The 17,382-nt window shown below is 39.3% G+C and overlaps 1 protein-coding gene across 2 annotated transcripts in view; it reads right to left on the reverse strand.

The window, feature by feature from the left end:
- The window catches only part of FSIP1 (fibrous sheath interacting protein 1), an 83,783-nt gene extending 72,702 nt beyond the window's left edge, over positions 1–11,081 (reverse strand). Inside the window, exons 1-6 of one of the 2 annotated variants that reach the window (XM_082058787.1) lie at positions 11,029–11,081; positions 9,837–9,968; positions 8,412–8,487; positions 7,298–7,396; positions 5,554–5,726; positions 4,540–4,624 (exon numbers count right to left, since the gene is read on the reverse strand). In XM_082058787.1, coding sequence (XP_081914913.1) covers positions 4,540–4,624; positions 5,554–5,726; positions 7,298–7,396; positions 8,412–8,487; positions 9,837–9,962 — 559 coding nt within the window. In that variant the 5' untranslated portion in view covers positions 9,963–9,968; positions 11,029–11,081. The remainder of the gene's footprint in view (positions 1–4,539; positions 4,625–5,553; positions 5,727–7,297; positions 7,397–8,411; positions 8,488–9,836; positions 9,969–11,028) is intronic. The other variant, XM_082058788.1, reaches the window with a different exon arrangement.
- Positions 11,082–17,382: the final 6,301 nt, after the last annotated feature.

Below are 17,382 nucleotides of genomic sequence, written 5' to 3' on the forward strand. Positions count from 1 at the left end.
CAAAAGCAACCAAAACAATAAGTCTTAGCTATTCATACCAAAAGCCTCGAGCAGAAACAGTAAATGCCATTTAGGTAATTCGTTGCTCTTACGTTGTAAGTGGTCTCTATTTTATGCATTCTCAAACTGGGAGAATGTAGAACATGTCAAAAGAGTGCAGGCACCAGCAGCTCCCAACTGTGCCTGTACTGGGAGCTTCAGAAGTCACTGCAGTCCTGAATACTGGCAGTGAATCCTGCCATTGCTATTCAAGGACTCTTCAGCACAACTCAGAAATTGTAAAGGTGGAAGCTTAGGTCCAAACTTCAGTTTAAGGGAGGAATGAAGACACATGGTAGGAACACAGAAATCAAAAGCACTGCACTGCTCCAACCCAGTGTGAAGAAACATTCAATAACAGAAAGTTAAGGTCGCATATTGGTGGACTAAGACAAATGATAAAATAAGGGAGCTGAGGTCCAGGTTTACAATTTTAAACATAGCCACATTCTAAAAAGTGCAGAGATTCTGCTGCCATCAATGGTTCAACTTTGAGGAACAGCCGTTTATCATGTCCTCCTCATCTTAACCAGTCACCAGGAAGACAGATTCCTTCTGTTTACATATGGTAGATGACAAAGAAATAAACAATTGCAGCTGACAGCAAGGGCAGCTGAAGCTACTCTTCTTATGTCACAACACATGTGAGAAGTTACTCAACCATACAAATTTGAATTTCAAATAGGGAAAGGACAGTTCAATTTATTTTGAAGTGTTGGACACACTACACTACTACCAGCATTTGAAACCTCTATACAGTGCACATAAAGAGGTGATGTCTAAAAGAATCAGCACAGATGTTTGATTTTTGCCAGAAAGTACATAATCCATAAAAGCAATGCACCTTTACAATAATCAGCGTAACAAAATATAAAATTAGGTGTCTGAAGATTTAGGTTTCTCACAACATCCATACAATTCCTCCTGAAAACAAAAAAATTACAGAACGGTTGAAACTGCATACAGCACCACTCTATATTTTTAGATGGTTTCTTGACTATAAGCCTACTAATGAGAGTTACAGTACCTTAGAATAACAGCAAAGACAAGTTTTTTGAAGAATTTTTATGAAGAATTAATGATACATTTTACAGTTAATCAGTTATACATCTCACCATTTTGCAATGAAAGAAAAAAAGTTTTATAAATCCAGCAGTAAAAATTTTCTTAGTGTGTTGAGTAAAACGTTTTAGGTAAATCACAAACAAAATTATTCTCTTTTATCATTTGTTAAAAAATAAGAACTGTCGCCATTCCACTAAGCAACCTTGTTTTCTCTGATTTCATTGGCCTAGCCACAAAGGCCAAGTCTTCAATACCCACCTATTGTACATGTTGTTTTGCCATATCTAGAAATACCAACAATAGAATTAATAGACCTTACCCTGATTAGGGTTTTATGGCAATCGTAAACTTCTGGATTGATTTGTGTGTGAAATACTGAAGTACATATTTCATCTTCTTTAGCATGGAAGGGAACTGCAAGGAATTTTTTTCAGTAAAATTTAATTAAAATGTATTTAAAGATCTAGTCTCATGTGTATCATACTTTAAGATTTCATACATGAAAGTTAAAGTAATTTACTTGGATGAGTTACATAACTACCATATTTCTCAAGAGATAAAGAAGAGGGAAAAGTGTAAGGTGTGTCTTGTGAATAATTATGCTGTTTCAGAGGGCTGTGTTTTTGTTTTTAACAACTACTGCCCATACGGGACAAATAATTACATTCTAGAAGACACAGCCCCAGGTCTTAAAGTTCAAAAGTCTCTGAAGACACCATGTGGCAAGTCATCTAGAACTCTGAATGGGAATAAAGTAACCAGGTTTCCACAGCTGGTGTCCGCCTGCGCATGAATTATTAGATTGCCAAGTGGCTTAGGTCAAGGGTATAGTCTAGAATAAAAGTGTTCAAACATCCTAGCATGTGAGAACTGTTTCATTTACTCAAAGGAAAAAAAACAGTCACAGTACTGATATACATCAAGTAGGAGTAAAAGAACATTAACTCACAGTATATACACTTAGCACTTACAGAAAAGGATTTATATTGCAAAGAATCATATCACGTATGAAAAATATGTTTTTCCATAATGGAAAAACCAACATCCTGGAATAATGAAGTTTAATGGACTCAACTGAAAGTATGATTTTGTTACACAGAGCACAGGGGAATGAATTTAAGGCCATTTACTTACCTCCTGATCTCCATTTCTACTGTGAGTGTATCAGAGGATTTTTTGTGCCTGAGAGGCTGGGACACATGATTATGTACCCAGAAGATGTGTGCGATTTCACAGCCACATTAAAAGCTATAACTAATACCTTTCCTATACAATTTAGCTAATAAAGCTCTTTAGCAAATTCAAGCTCTGAAAAGCAAAATATATGAACCGCATTCCATTTCACTATCAACTCGGGCAGCTGTTGGGGCACTCATTTAGATAAATGAGACCTGAAAAGTAAGGTACTAGCATGTCGCAGAAAGTTCCAGATAAAGATCAAGCTGGAGGAAAAACATAAATTTAAACTATGCAGAGTTTTACCAGTACCGTACACCAGAACCCATCCATTCTGTGATTCTGTGTAATGCACACAACCCCTACAACAAGGCGTTACCTTTGAAATAAGAGGAATTGAAGCCACACAGTCTTGCTGGCCTACTGGTTGCTTACTATATCCTGACATCTACTGGAAACTTTTAAAATATCACCCATATGAAATTCTGTGTTCTTCCCTTAATATTATAAACCAAACTTCAGCATAAAAATAAAAGCAGGTTACCTTGTAATAATAAGTTCTGTTGAAATTTTTAACCACACACTGCCACCATTATCATGCACATACTTCCAACATTCAAGCTGAGATTTTTGCTCAGCAATAACCATTCAGACCTCAAATCCTTGTTCTCTTCCCAAGAAGAATGCACGACAATTCTGTTTCCTTTCAACCAAGGTATACAGATAAGAGACAGGATACAAAATGTACAGATGATTGACACATCTCTGAGAACTCAGCACTGAGACAGAGTATTCAAATAGAGTTTAAAAACAAAACAAAACAAACAAACAAACAACAAACAAAACAAAACAACGACACACTCCTGAGCCGTTTTGACACGGTGTATCTTGAGAAATTCAGTCTGGTTTTGTCTCCCCTGTCCCCCTCTATAAAGACATTGTGAGCAGGATGCCTACAGTTTCTTCTGGTGTCACCCCATCACCCCCAGTAAGAATCTAGCCACAGAAAGAAAAGTGAGATTTTAAAATACCAAATATTTTCTTTTTTCAGGTCCCTGAGAGCATGCACGTCCTCTGTGCATTCTTTAAGAAAACTGCCGATACTTCAGAATATCAACCATTTGCTTTAGAATTCCAATAGAATTGTGTCCTTTTGATTCAGTAGAGAAAACATTTCTAAATAGTTTTTTTAACTTCTCTTTCCCATTCTACCTACTTTACTGGTGTTCACTGTAATTTTGATCATAGTATTTTTTTGTTATTTATCACATTATACATTTCTCTGTATCATTAACTATTCATTTACCTTTCCTGTTAAAGAACTATATCCTTCATTAGTCATTTCTCTACTTTTAATGCAGTTATAAAATCTGTTGTTTTAAATGCTACTTAAGATGGAAGTGATATTTATTAAAAGACTAAAATGCAAATGTTCATTCTTGTCAGTGTGTTTATTCTCACCTTGACTACTTTTCTCTTCATTGTCATATCATGATGAAACTCAGAAATTATCTTATTAAGCTTCCTGGTCTTTTCTTCCTGAGAATAGTCTGCTAGCATGTTTTTAACATAGTTTCACTTTTTAAAACTGCCATCTAGCCTAAATTTTATTCCCTAGAACTCTCAGGAAAAAAGCTGATTGAAAGAACACAGGTCATGTTTCATATTTGTGCCTTTTCCATAGAATCACACTCTGTATGATCACTTTTGCTCAAATTCTCTCTCATGTTCAGAATCCTAAATTCTTTTAGAAGTGAATTAAATGTAACATAATCAGTATCAAATTTGACATAAATGACCCATACTCCTTTTTGTACCATCTTGCAAGACCTTGGGTTGTGCACACCTCCTCCCGCATTGTTTTCCAACATATAACTCAGTATCATAACTTGGTCCCATTCCTTCAGGTCTTTTGTTAACAATTTCTAAAAAGGCTCAGGATTTCCCTCCCTCTGGACCCATCCTATTATGACATCCTTACCATGGCATTGCCTTTGTTTCCTTCCAACTCTCTCCCATTCCCACATGAAAATTTTCTCCAAGACGCACATGTGGCCAGGCCCACATCCCTTGAGCTTCTAGGTAACATTTTTACACCTCATATTTTTTAACTGCCTGCCTTTCCTACGCTGGGTATACCAGCCTGGGGAATCCTGAAAGCTATTAAAGCTTTATTTTTATAGTAACCAACAAAAACATTAATATTAATCAAAATACAGGATAATTATATCAGGGTATTTGCTACTCTTTCTTACTTACCAGCAGTATCCTGCCACGATGACATCAAAGTTAAAAAAAGTTTTGTGTTTTCTATCTCCTCATGGCTTCCAGTGGTTCCGATAAACTACTCAAAAGAAATACAGCAATAATATTCAGATACAAGTATATATTTACTCTAAAGTAAATATTTGAAAGCAAAATACGTTGTCCGCTTATCAGGCCTAATGAACCTCAGACGCTATTAAAAATTCCATGCTCAGTGGCAATGTTTACTTACTGCTTAATTTTCTTCTTGAGGCTACCTGAACATCTCCTAAGTTATGAGAAAGGCATGGTGGAACTTTAAAACCTCTGTTACATATTATCTCTTACATGGAGACACATTTCACCAGACAAAGAAGTTTTGTAATGTACATATGTTTCTGAATCCAAATTAAAGTAAATTAAATTACGAGATGTAGTCAAACCAAATGCCATCATGTCTTTTTTGCAACTGACTTTTGTATTCATGTAAATTATACAATGCTTAACCTCAGAGGAAATACTTTCTTGTTTCAAGGCTTCAAGTGACATTTAACTGCTAGAGACCAGGATAGGTACAATGTGAAGGAATTTGTGCTGTATGTTTCTTATGCCGTCTTTGGGGGCATCACTGACTTCCTCAATAACAGACAGTACTGAAATAGATGGGTCTATGAACAGTTACACTAGAGCAGAATAAGCACTTTTTAGATCTGGGTGCACAGACATTACCTCTTGTCACGCCTTTTCATACCTGCAAGTAATGAGCTCAACCATAAGATTGTGCTAGTAAACCACACCGGGACAGCTGTGTATTTGGATATTGGTCATACCCATTTTTAAGGATCACAGCCTTCTTTCAAAGTCTGCCTAACCAACAGGTATTAAAACCTATTCAAAGTTACTTTTTAAGATCCATTTCTTCACTTTCATCAGCCAACTGTGAGTTATTTAATGAAAAATGTCTGTGAAATACTATAATTCTGCAAGACAGAGATACACTATTTATAAAACAAGCAGAATGCTTCTAACCTTAAGTTCCTCCCAGAGCTTTGCCCTTATTTCTTTGCCTTGTTTTTTAATTGCTCTCTCCTTAAAATGTTTTTTTGCCAGTATTGTGTCAAGTTTCTTCATTTTCTTTATAGCTGCTTGAATCTGAGGATCTACATCTGTTTCTTCAGAATATTCCAAGTTGGAAGAGTTTGCTGTAGAATATATTTTAAATTAATGTTAGCCTGAAGCATTTCAAGTTAAAAAAAACAACAACAACAAAAACAAACACACACAACAACAACAAAACCCAACAAAACCCACACACACACAAAAAAAAAACCAAACCAACAAACAAAAAAAACCCCACCACAAACAGAAAAAACACACATCACCACACACACACACACACAAGTAATTTGGTAACAACCACAGAGAAGAATACAATTATTCTCAAACATACATATAATTTTCATTTCTAAACCTGTTCATAGCAGGGAAAAATATACAAATTTTTCTAACAGAACTCTGAATCAAACTCTGAGCTGTAGCAGTTGGATAGAAGGGTGTGAGGGAGGAAGAGCCCCCCCATTATGGGCAGGTTGTTTGATTTGTATTGGGAGAGTGACAACACCTCCACAGTACCATCAAAAATCACAGACAAAATAAACTTAAAAATCAAAAATAATTTCTTCAGCCTCACTAGTAGAACACATGTTGAGATATCATTCATTAAAATTAATAATTCTGGGGTTAAGAGAGACTCTCCAGTATCTCTACTTTTAAATGTTACAGAAGTTTGAGTCTTGACTTGTATTTCAGCCAAATCACATTCTGAGACTAGTTCCAGAGAAATGTTTTTTAGAAAAACAGAAATGGTGAAATGTTATGGACACTACCATTACTTCATTAAGAGAGATTTCTGTACTGTCTCTTTTTTCCTAAACATGCAGATTACAATTTCTGATCACTTTCAGCTTTGTCCCTTCCTATAGCATCCTTGTGCTTTACCCTCTTTTCTGGTCAAACTTAGCTTCCATAGCAAGAGTAGAGGAAACACTTGCAGCACTGTCCCTGTCCTCCAGACTTCCAGGTTTTGGAGCCCTCCAATATTTTTTCATTTTCTAATCTTTTGAGGTCAAATGATTTATACACCCATTGATCCCAAGCATTTACTGTGACGCATTGGTCTACTTTATGCCATAAAAAGCAATGAGTGAAACAATAAGCGGAGAGCACACAAATCTAACTGTGCTCCAGGGAAGCTCCAAAGCCTGAAGATTAAAAAAAGCACTTACTTTGACTGGCCCAAACCCAGCAGATGGATTTGAACCTAAAACCACTGAGTGAAGTTTTGAAGTTGAGTTCTATTCAATTTCTGTTCTTTTGGGTGACCAGCACTGCTGCACTAGTTACAATCACCCCTGGAGTCTGCCTCATTAGATATATCAAATCTATGTAAAACTCAAATACTATCATATCATTAGAGGAAGTGTATATCCTTTAATAAAATAATATTTAAATAAAGAATTAATCCAATAGCTCCTGAATTTCACAACACATATGCATTTTCAATTGGTAATATTTCTTTCTAACTATAAACACATAAATACACTATGGTCCCAAACTCTCCTGGAAGTATAACAAGGGAAAAAAAGAGGGAGAAAAGGGGGTGAGAACAGGGGGTGGGGCAAGAGGGGGAGGGATGGGGAAGAGGGGGGCGGGAAGGGAAAAAAGAGAAAAAGTTTTATTGCACTGTTTACTCTATACACCTGAAAAGCAATACCTGCTTTTGCAAGACTTAGTGTCCCCTGGGAAGGTTCACAGAATTTTGAAGTCTGTGTTTCAGTGCTCTCATCTCCAGAATCTGAACTAGAGATAAATCCTGAAAAAAACACAGGAAAAAGCCTTTCACAACAGATGTGAAATAAATTTTTAAAGATACTGTAGGAAATGATAACAATTAAGAGATCAAAATACATTTTTATCAGTTAGGGGTCACCATGGAGCCTCTGCAGTGCTTACTGTTTAAACAATGATACCTACTAGTACATCAGGGCTCATGTTGAACACGGGAACAGGAATCAAGTGATTTCTTTTGACTCCAACTCTGTCATGAAGAAGGTACCCAAATTTCCCACTGATTCACATACTGTGAAGCCTTTGCTTCTCTGTTTTTAAATAGCCAGAAGCTCTAGAAAGCTAATTTATTACCATTTATAGAATGCCAAAAGAAATGCCATCTGAAGCACTTCTACAAGTGCTTTCATTAAAATGAGATTTTGCATATTTATATTTAAAGTATGCTTTTAGTATTAGCATTGTTCAGTTGTTAGATACCATAACTTACAACCATAATTTCAACTTTTTTTGGAGTGATGGGCCAGTATTAGGATAAAAAGTGTTTAGGAATCTCTGTGAAAATGATCAGGATCTCTGTGAAAAGTTTGGTAAAAAAAACTCCCTGAAAACACTTTCTAACATGGTCCATGAAACACATGCAGATGGTTTCTCTTGAACATTGAGGTCATTACCAAGGTGCACATCACAGCTTAGAAGCCATGAGACATACGCTGTAGTGGTAATGGCAGTGATAACACATTTCTTTCAAAGATGGATTCAAAATAGTGAAAAGAAGTGAAAGTATGAATTTTGAACCTCCTTCTTTTCTAGAATTTTACCTATTTGCATCCTCTTTTCTCTCCACCAATAAAGTTTTACCCAGACTATACAAACATGATATTTGGTGTAGCCACAACACAAGCAAGTTTTAGTCAATCCCACAGCTGACAACTCATTGGGATTCAGTATACACTTCTGAAGAAAGAAGGTCAAACTCTCCTTCGTGGTTTGCTGATCTGTTCTTACTTCCTTGATATCAGATTTTTCTCTGTAATCACCTTTGTTTTCTTCTGGACAGCTGTCTTCTAGACTGCCTCTTTGATAACTAGCAGCCAAACTGACGGGTGAATCATCCTATGAAATGCAAATTAATTACTACCATAAAAACAGAAATCTTTGAGGGGAGAAAAAGATAATCACAACAATCACATACTATCACAAAGGCTAACAATGATTCTATATAAGACTGCAGAGTACTTCTTAAATAAAATCACCATTTTTAGATCTAGTAAGAGTCATGTTTCTTAGATATCACATTGATTCTCAAGCTCACTGTTGTACAGACTGCCAGATTTGGGACTGCCAGGCTAGGAAGTGATTCCAGGTGTTTATGCCACTTCTGCTGCAGCAGAGGGTACAGCCAACCAGCTGAGTCTGTGTGTACGACAGCCTCATCCATTTCCTGACACTGTGGGTGCTCTGCACCAGATCGCATCCCAATCACTTGCTCACACTATAGAGTTTTTTATAGTCTTTGAAGGACTGAAAAGCTTATGCTTAACTCACCGGTCTCAAGAGACTGCAATTTTCATGCAACAGCCAGTGATGTTCAGGTCAGAACCTGGATTCAGAGTTACCTGATGTCAACTTTAACACCTAACTGTCAATCTATTAAAAAATATTTTAATACTTCTGTGAAGCACCCAGGTATGATCCCATTCTACAGACAGGTGAACCGAGGTACAGTACAACTGGACTAATCTAAACAAATCAAACTAGATCTCTAATTGTCAGATCCCAGTTCCTACATCCCAAGAACTATATCACATATCCCATTCCCAAAATTAAGTTAATTCCCAATACTAATTTTCTCAGAGGATAGACAAACACCTACTTCTGATGGATTTTGTTGAATCTCTGGAGCTGACATATTTCCTGGAATACTATGCTTTTGGTTTTTTAAACTTGATTCAAACATATCACAGGAGAGCCTTGTAGTTAAAAATTCAACTTATGAAATGTTTTCTTCTAATAAGGAAAATAATTTTCATTCCAACTTAAAAGCACAAATGAGATGGAAGTGAAATTATGCACATTCTGGCTCACCCATTAACAGCCTCTATATCTGTGTGTCTACACATTACTGACAGAATTTCAAATGTTTTTTGCTTAAAAATGAATTTATTTAATAATCTGATTCAATACAAAGAGGAAGGCAACCAAGTTTTCCAGGTTGTAGTGCTGAATAGCCCTTTTTGTGGCAAACATATAAGTAACATATAATCAGAAAAATGAAATTAAACATAATTCCATGCATGCATAAGGAGCAGCCCACATTCATGAACTTCCATGTAACCCCTTAGCACACCTGCAGAGCCCAGAACTCTATATGAAGCTAAAAATGTAGAATCTTATTTCTTCAGCATTCTACTAAGAAGAATTAGGCACAGAGTTTCCAACCCGCCAACAATGTAAATAATTACCTTTGGTAAACATGGCTCTGGTGTTAATAACTCCATAGATGTATTTAAAGATCTACCGTTAGGATAAGTACTTGAGCTAGATGCAGGCCTTGAAATTCTATCCAAGCTCCCCCTTGTATTATCCATTGTGACCTAAAATCAGGAAAAAACAAACAAACAAACAAAAAACCCACACCAACAACCTTCCAAACTATCAGTTTCATAATAAAGCAACAGAAGCCCAGTCACATTTCAGATTTTCAGATGTAGACTTACCAAGCTTCAAATCCTTCCTAGCAATACAATGTTGAGAGGTCTTTTCTGTACAGACCAGCTTGACACTCAAGTAAACACTTTTTAACACATGTACAAATATATATTTATATCATTAAGCCAGCCAAAGTGTTCAAATGTGCTTATTGTCAAAGAAACTTAAAATGGCTTAAATGTGAAAAGTAATATCACAATAAAGGAAATGTCACGGCTCTTTTTTTTTGTTTGTTTTTTATAAACATAAAAGCATAGAATAGTTTGGATTGGAAGGGACCTTCAAAGACCACTTAGTCCAACCCTCCTGCAAAACACAGGACTGGCAAAGTTGGCATCAACAAAAGAATTAGGGCATTTAATAGACATCTTGAACACATCAAATAAAGCAGCCAAAAGCTTTTTATATTCAGTAATTCTAAATGAGAGGAGTTCCCAAATCCAAATAATCACACTCCCAGTCCCAATTCGAGTTTTAACAACAGAAATGCTTGGTTCTCTGCAAAAACTGCATGAATTCACAGGAATTAAATACCTGAGCATGTGACATGCACTAGTAATTAATTTCAGAGTGCCCAAGAGAATTCAACTTATTTCAGCACAAGAAATAGGACAAACTGAGTCACATACACAGGCCCATCACATCACGACACAGCATAAGGGAGCAGGCAGAGAAGAAAAAGAGCAGTTTATATTAATTTGCTCATTTCAACTCATGAACCTCAGGCTCATGCACTGCAGAGGCCCGTTCACACCGTACACCAATCACACGAAGGGCTGGTGCTGCAGCCCCAGCAGAGGCGGGAGCTCCCGGGCGCGGCACAGGGCGGGTGGAGGCCCCGAACCGGGGCCCGAGGCGCCGCCGCCCCTGGCGCGCCCACAGAACCAAGCGGGAATCCACGGACCCCGCGGGGGCGCCGGGCCAGCACGGCCGGGCCGTCCTTACCGCGGGGGGGCGGCAGCGCGGGAGGCAGCCCAACCGCCGCCGCCGTTCCCATGACGACCGACTCGCCGAACTCTCGCGATAATTAGAAGATTAGCTTTCAATTGGAGAGGTACCATCGTCAGGACGGGGGTGACAATGTTCGAGTTCTTCTTAGCCGTTCCCAGGGATGCAAATATAAAAGGACTCTCACGTGGTGACGAAACCTGAGCCGCCAGGTCACCTACTGAGGCCTGTCTTCTCCGTTCTGACCGACAGCAATGCCGTATGAGCAGCGTCCCTCTCCTGCCCCGCCCTGCAGGTGGTTGGGCTGTGCCGCGCCCGTGGCCGTGGTGCTGCCGCGTCCGTGCGGCGGGGCTGGGTCGGGCTGAGCCGAGCTGGTCAGCGCTGAGGAGCGGGCAGCGAGGTCATGGGTCGGTCTCTGAGCCCGGTTAGACCGCCACTGGGACACAGGGCACGGCGGTGTCGGTGCCCTGGGGAGGCGCCGATGCCTGCGGACTCCGAGGCGCTCAGCTGCCCGGGAGCGGGGAGGAGCGCCGCTGGGGACGAAATAACGGGAACACCATCTGAAAGGGTGGGTCGTAGATACAGAGCTTAAAGCTTGGGTTTCCCAAAATCTAGGGGAGAAACGGTGGGTGCGGGTGTCCCGGCTGAGGCCCCGAGCCCGGGCGGAGCGCGGTCGGAACGTGGGGCTCCTTCAGAAACAGCGTTGAAACCTGTAGGTTGTTGTAGCCTGAGTTGGAACCCTTTTCGTGATAGCATCATTCCCATAGCTGTTGTCTTTCCCACTTCGGTAAAGGAACAATTTTAGAAGTGTTTAACAGAAGAAAATTATTTTATTGATTCTTTTAAAAAATATATCTATGCTGTGAATTATCATTGGTCCTTTTGGTAGTCTGGAGTCTCCTGAATAAATTGCATCGTGTTTACTTGTAAACAAGGATAGTTGAATGACTTTTAAATAAACTCACTAAAACTGTGGTGACTGTTTTGTACCTGAATATTCACTGTTAATAAGGAATTTAGTTAATAAAGGGAGTGTAATTACCTTCCTAATGCCATCCCCTTTTATTTCTTTTCCACATTTAAATAGGACGTGATTTGCTGATGACACTAAGTTGGGAGGGAGTGTCGACCTGCTGGAAGGCAGGAGGGCTCTGCAGAGGGATCTGGACAGACTGGAAAAATGGGCTGATTCCAATGGGATGAAGTTCAATAAGGCCAAGTGCCGGGTGCTGCACTTTGGTCACAACAACCCCCTGCAGCGCTACAGGCTGGGCGCAGAGTGGCTGGAGAGCAGTCAGACAGAAAGGGACCTGGGGGTACTAATTGACAGGAAGCTCAACATGAGCCATCAGTGTGCCCAGGTGGCCAAAAAGGCCAATGGTATCCTGTCCTGTATCAAAAATAGCGTGGTCAGCAGGACAAGAGAAGTGATCCTTCCCCTGTACTCTGCATTGGTGAGGCCACACCTGGAGTATTGTGTTCAGTTCTGGGCCCCTCAGTTCAGGAAAGACATTGAAGTGCTGGAGCGAGTCCAGAGAAGAGCAACAAGACTGGTGAAGGGACTTGAGCATAAGACCTATGGGGAGAGGCTGAGGGAGCTGGGGTTGTTTAGTCTAGAGAAGAGGAGGCTTAGAGGTGACCTCATCACTCTCTATAACTACCTGAAGGGAAGTTATAGCCAGGTGGGGATTGGTCTCTTCTCCCAGGCAGTTAGCAATAGGACAAGGGGGCATGGGCTTAAACTCTGCCAGGGGAAATTTAGGCTGGATATTAGAAAGAAATTCTTTACAGAGAGAGTGGTCAGGCATTGGAATGGCCTGCCCAGGGAGGTGGTGGACTCGCCGTCCCTGGAGGTTTTTAAACTGAGATTGGACATGGCACTTAGTGCCATGATCTAATAAACGGACTAGAGTTGGACCAAGGGTTGGACTCGATGATCTCTGAGGTCTTTTCCAACCCAGTCGATTCTGTGATTCTGTGATTAATTCCCATGTTACAATTAACATGTAAAAACTGTAGAAACCGTTACTGGCCCCTGTGATACTTCCTATGATACCTATAGATGTTACAGTCGGGCTTTCACTGGCAGCAAGCTTTTACAAGAAACAGTTTGAAGAAACAAACTACATCTTGTTCAAAATAAGGGTTTGATTGACAAATTTTTCTGCCAAAATAAACCTTACTATGTTGGGGGCATGTACTTGCTGTCTGCAGTAGAGTTTTTTATTGATGTTTACAGGGTATGGCATTTCACTGTTATGCTTCTGGAAGTGCCAATAAAGGAAGAACAATTTTTCCTGGTATTCAGTGTGGTAATGATACACTGTGGTTTATAGTTGAGAGCTGAAGACTAATACTGAAGATACACTAGTGAACCACATGTATTTTAGCCTCCTTCCTAAGAGTGCTGTGCTCCAGGTATGTTAAAATTCAAACATAAATCCTTTGATTGCTAACGCAACACCATAGTGGTGTTTGGAATGTGTGGTGCTTTCCAGACAGTGCAGATCATGATTTAAAGCAAAAACAGAAGACTGAATGTTTACATCCACAAGTTGAGTATTTAAGGCCAGTAATGACCATGAGAAAGCAGTGGAATGGACAATAGTTCAGAACTGGCGAAACTAAAATCTGGCTTCTGCTGTATTAGGAATTATATTAGCTATGAATAATGAGGTATGGAAAGCAGCTAGGAAGAACTACCCCAATATTTATTTCTTTAGACAGTATCATGTACATGCTTAACAGCTGACAGAGCTTGACTTGCTCTCAGCTCCCCATATGACAGATTGCCTACAGCCTCAGAAGAGTTGAAAGGATCATCGAGTCCAACTCCTCTCCCTGCTTATGACAACCCCACAGTTCACACCATGTGTCTGAGGGTGTTGTCCAGTCTCTTCTTGAACACTGTCAGGCTTCGGGCCATGATACCTCCCTGGGGAGCCTGTTCCAGTGCTCCACCACCTGCTGTGGGAAGAACCTTATCCTAATGTCCAACTTAAACCTCCCCTGGCACATCTTCCTGACATTCCCTCGGGTTCTGTCATGGGTCGCCAGAGAGAAGAGATCAGCACCTGCCCCTCCTCCCCTTGGGAGGAAGCTGTAGCCGCCATAAGGTCTCAGTCTCCTCCAGGCTGAACAAACCAAGTGACTTTAGCCGCTCCTCATACAGCTTCCTCTCTAAACCCTTCGCCAACTTCATAGCCTCTTATGGACTCTCTCCAGTAGCTTAATACCTTTTTCATCCTGTGGCGCCCAGAACAGTGCTCCAGGTGAGGCTACACCCGTGCAGAGCAGAGCATTTAATCGCTTAGCAGGGATATCTCAAACATCGTTGATCTTATGATCTGTGGGTGCTATGTGTCCCAGAAGACTCTGAGAGGAAAACAAGGGGTTCACAGACTTCATCTCAAATCCTGCAAATTGGGCCATAAGAGTCTTCATCTCCTATAAGAGGACTGAACTTTGTAAATATGATTAAATATTATGGAATCTCAAATATTGTTACAGGTGGCAGGTGTATTTATAATGAAGTTTGAACTAGAAAAGCAGAAAAAAAGGATATAATTTCCTTTTTGCCTTTCTAGAAACAGGTCAGTTTTGTTCTGTGATAAACTAGATACTTCTCTGAAGTATCATGATTAAAGGAAAAAAAAAGGTTGAACTAGAGAACACTCTTGTGTTTAGGAAGGGCACAGCAAGAAAAGCACTCCAAGATGTGCTTTTCATCCTAAAAGATAGGTTACAACATGATGAAGACACACACAGACAAGTTGTCTTGATACTCAGAACACAGTTCACCATAGTAACAGAATTCATTTATCCTTTTCTCCTTAATCCAATCAAGAAGAAGCACAAATCCAGGGGGGCGGCGGGAGGAATATAGAAAACTTGTTCTCATTGCTACTGCTTATCATCATACTCCTCTGCTGAACAGCATTTTAATACACAAATAGGTAGCCAAAAGACTTTGATTGTCTCATACAGGTTGGAGGGCAAATTATCAAGACTGCTTAATGCTTATAATTTGTCTTTGATATTTTAAATATTCTTTTGTGTACTCACGAGAAGTAGCTTTTTCTTTACCACAGGTAATATTTTTAAGGTAGACTGTAACAGTTCTAGTGCTCAGATCAGGACAAGCACAACTAATTTTCATTATATTAATTCCCCTAAATGTTAGGGGAATAAACAGACCCTTTTCTTGCAAAGGACAGATTATGTATCAATATCTTTTGATTGGCATGTGCCAAGTCAAGGGCAAAAAGCCAGGAATTTTGGGCCATATTCCAACTCTTCCAGAAACCCTCAGTGGTGAGCAGAGTTCTGCAGTGTGCTCCATCAGCAATAGTGACACAGTGTAGTAACCTGTCATTTGAGGACACAAGGCTGAACTAAAATGCTAAGTCTAGAGTCAATGGTAAAACTTCCATTGTGTTTAATAAAGCCAGGTTTTCATGCTTTGACTTGCACTGTGAAAGGTCCTTCTGTGACATGCCTGTCTTCTGCCGGCCAACAGCACAGAAGAAGCAGGAGCTCAAAGCAGATACTGTTGTGCTGAAATGTCTCAGTGTTGTGGGGTGCGGTGTCGGAGTTTGCAACCAGACAGGTGCAAGGGAACCGGAAGACTGAGATCTTACATATGTCTATGGACCTTCTTTCATGGTTTAGGATATAATCCAGGCAAAAAATAGAGGGTTTAGTTTTACAGAAAATGGAGGCAAAAAAGAGAATACTGCTTACGTAAGTACTGTGCGCAAAGGAGCTTTTGGAGTAAATGAACATCTTGGTGCATTATAGGGGAACCTCAGGATGCAGAAGAACAGTCATGCAGAGAAATCCTGGTTTGTGTTAACAAATGTGTATTCAGGAATGTCAGGTGACATGAATGAGAGCAACTACCTGAGTTCGTGGGACATGTCATCACCTCCAGAGCTGATTATCTTCACAGCAGCTTGTGGGACAGCTCCTGTTTAGTGGGAACCATCTGCCAAGTCCCAGTCCTGCTGATCTGGAACCACAGCCGGACTTTCTGTTCTTCAAGACACAGGCCACTGGCACAGGAATATTTTCCAGGTAACAGGGAGCAGGATAGAAGAAAACTCTCTACAGAAATCCAGCCAGCCTTTTCTGCAGAACATTATCTATATGTGTATTTTAAAACCAGAAAAAAAGCATTCATTAAATTACTGCAGCTTAATAACAATGAGATCTGTTATAGAGTAGGATACTTGGGAAGTTTCTAGAAAACAACTGCTTTCTCTGGAAGTTTATCCCATTGTGCAAAATACATTGTTGCCAAGTAGCAAACCAAAACAGCATTATTTTTTTTTCTTTTTTTCCCATGATGTTTGTTTGAATTTAAAAATATTTATTGAGGATATCTATGAACAGTAAATTGACATTGTCCTCATTGTCTTTTCACCCTTTTTAAAGGATTTCTTACTGTGTTTAATATAAGCTCCATTTTCTATTTTTCTCCCCTGAGTGCTACAATGAGTTTTAACTTTCCTTCCTCTAAGTTTATTTTCCAGTAGTAAGGTTTAGCCTTTAAATCTATTTGCACAGGCCAAATTAACCCAGGCTTTCACTTCTTCAATTCCCACAGCTTTACTTTGTACTTCACTTTCTTTCACCAATGATCTGTAGAGAAAACAATTATCTTACCAACACCAGTGGTGGTTAAAAATCATCATAACAAAAAAAACCAAACACAACAACAATAACAAAAACCCCACAGCACTTTTGCTTATCTTTAATGTGATGATAAAGAACAAGTCCTGATTTTTTTTTTTTTCGTATTGAATGCTGGAGAACATTTTGCCCAGTAGAAATAATTTGAACAACAAGCCAACAGACAGCAGCAGTGATTCAAAATTACCACTGTCTTAGATTAAGTTAAAAATCAAGCTCTACAAGTCATATATTCCATCTTGCATAAAGAGAGTCATGAATTACTGTTTTCTGATGACAATTCTAGCACAGAAGCTGTGCTGTGAATTTTAGACAGATTAATTTTTGGTGCAAAGATGTGCTTCTGTGTATTTTTTCCACATCCCTTAAACATTCACATGGATGAACTGTTGTAAGACAGAGTGAAAACATTCTTAAATAATTCTTCAGGTATGAAAAAACACCTTAATTAATTTCATGGTGAGAGGTTTCAATATTGACAGACACAATCTGCTAAAAATAAACAAGCAAATTTACACGTCTTCTTTGAAATAAAAAGGTATTTTTGTCTCAACAGTCAAAAACCACCACAAACGCCTCGCTTTCCAGATTGGATAAAACTAAATTCTATGCAATTTGGCTCTTTGAATTTATCATTGGCATTTCATTCAATGTGAA

The sequence above is a fragment of the Streptopelia decaocto genome (assembly GCF_964273445.1).
Source record: "Streptopelia decaocto genome assembly, chromosome: 7".
NCBI classification, from domain to species: Eukaryota; Metazoa; Chordata; class Aves; order Columbiformes; family Columbidae; genus Streptopelia; species Streptopelia decaocto.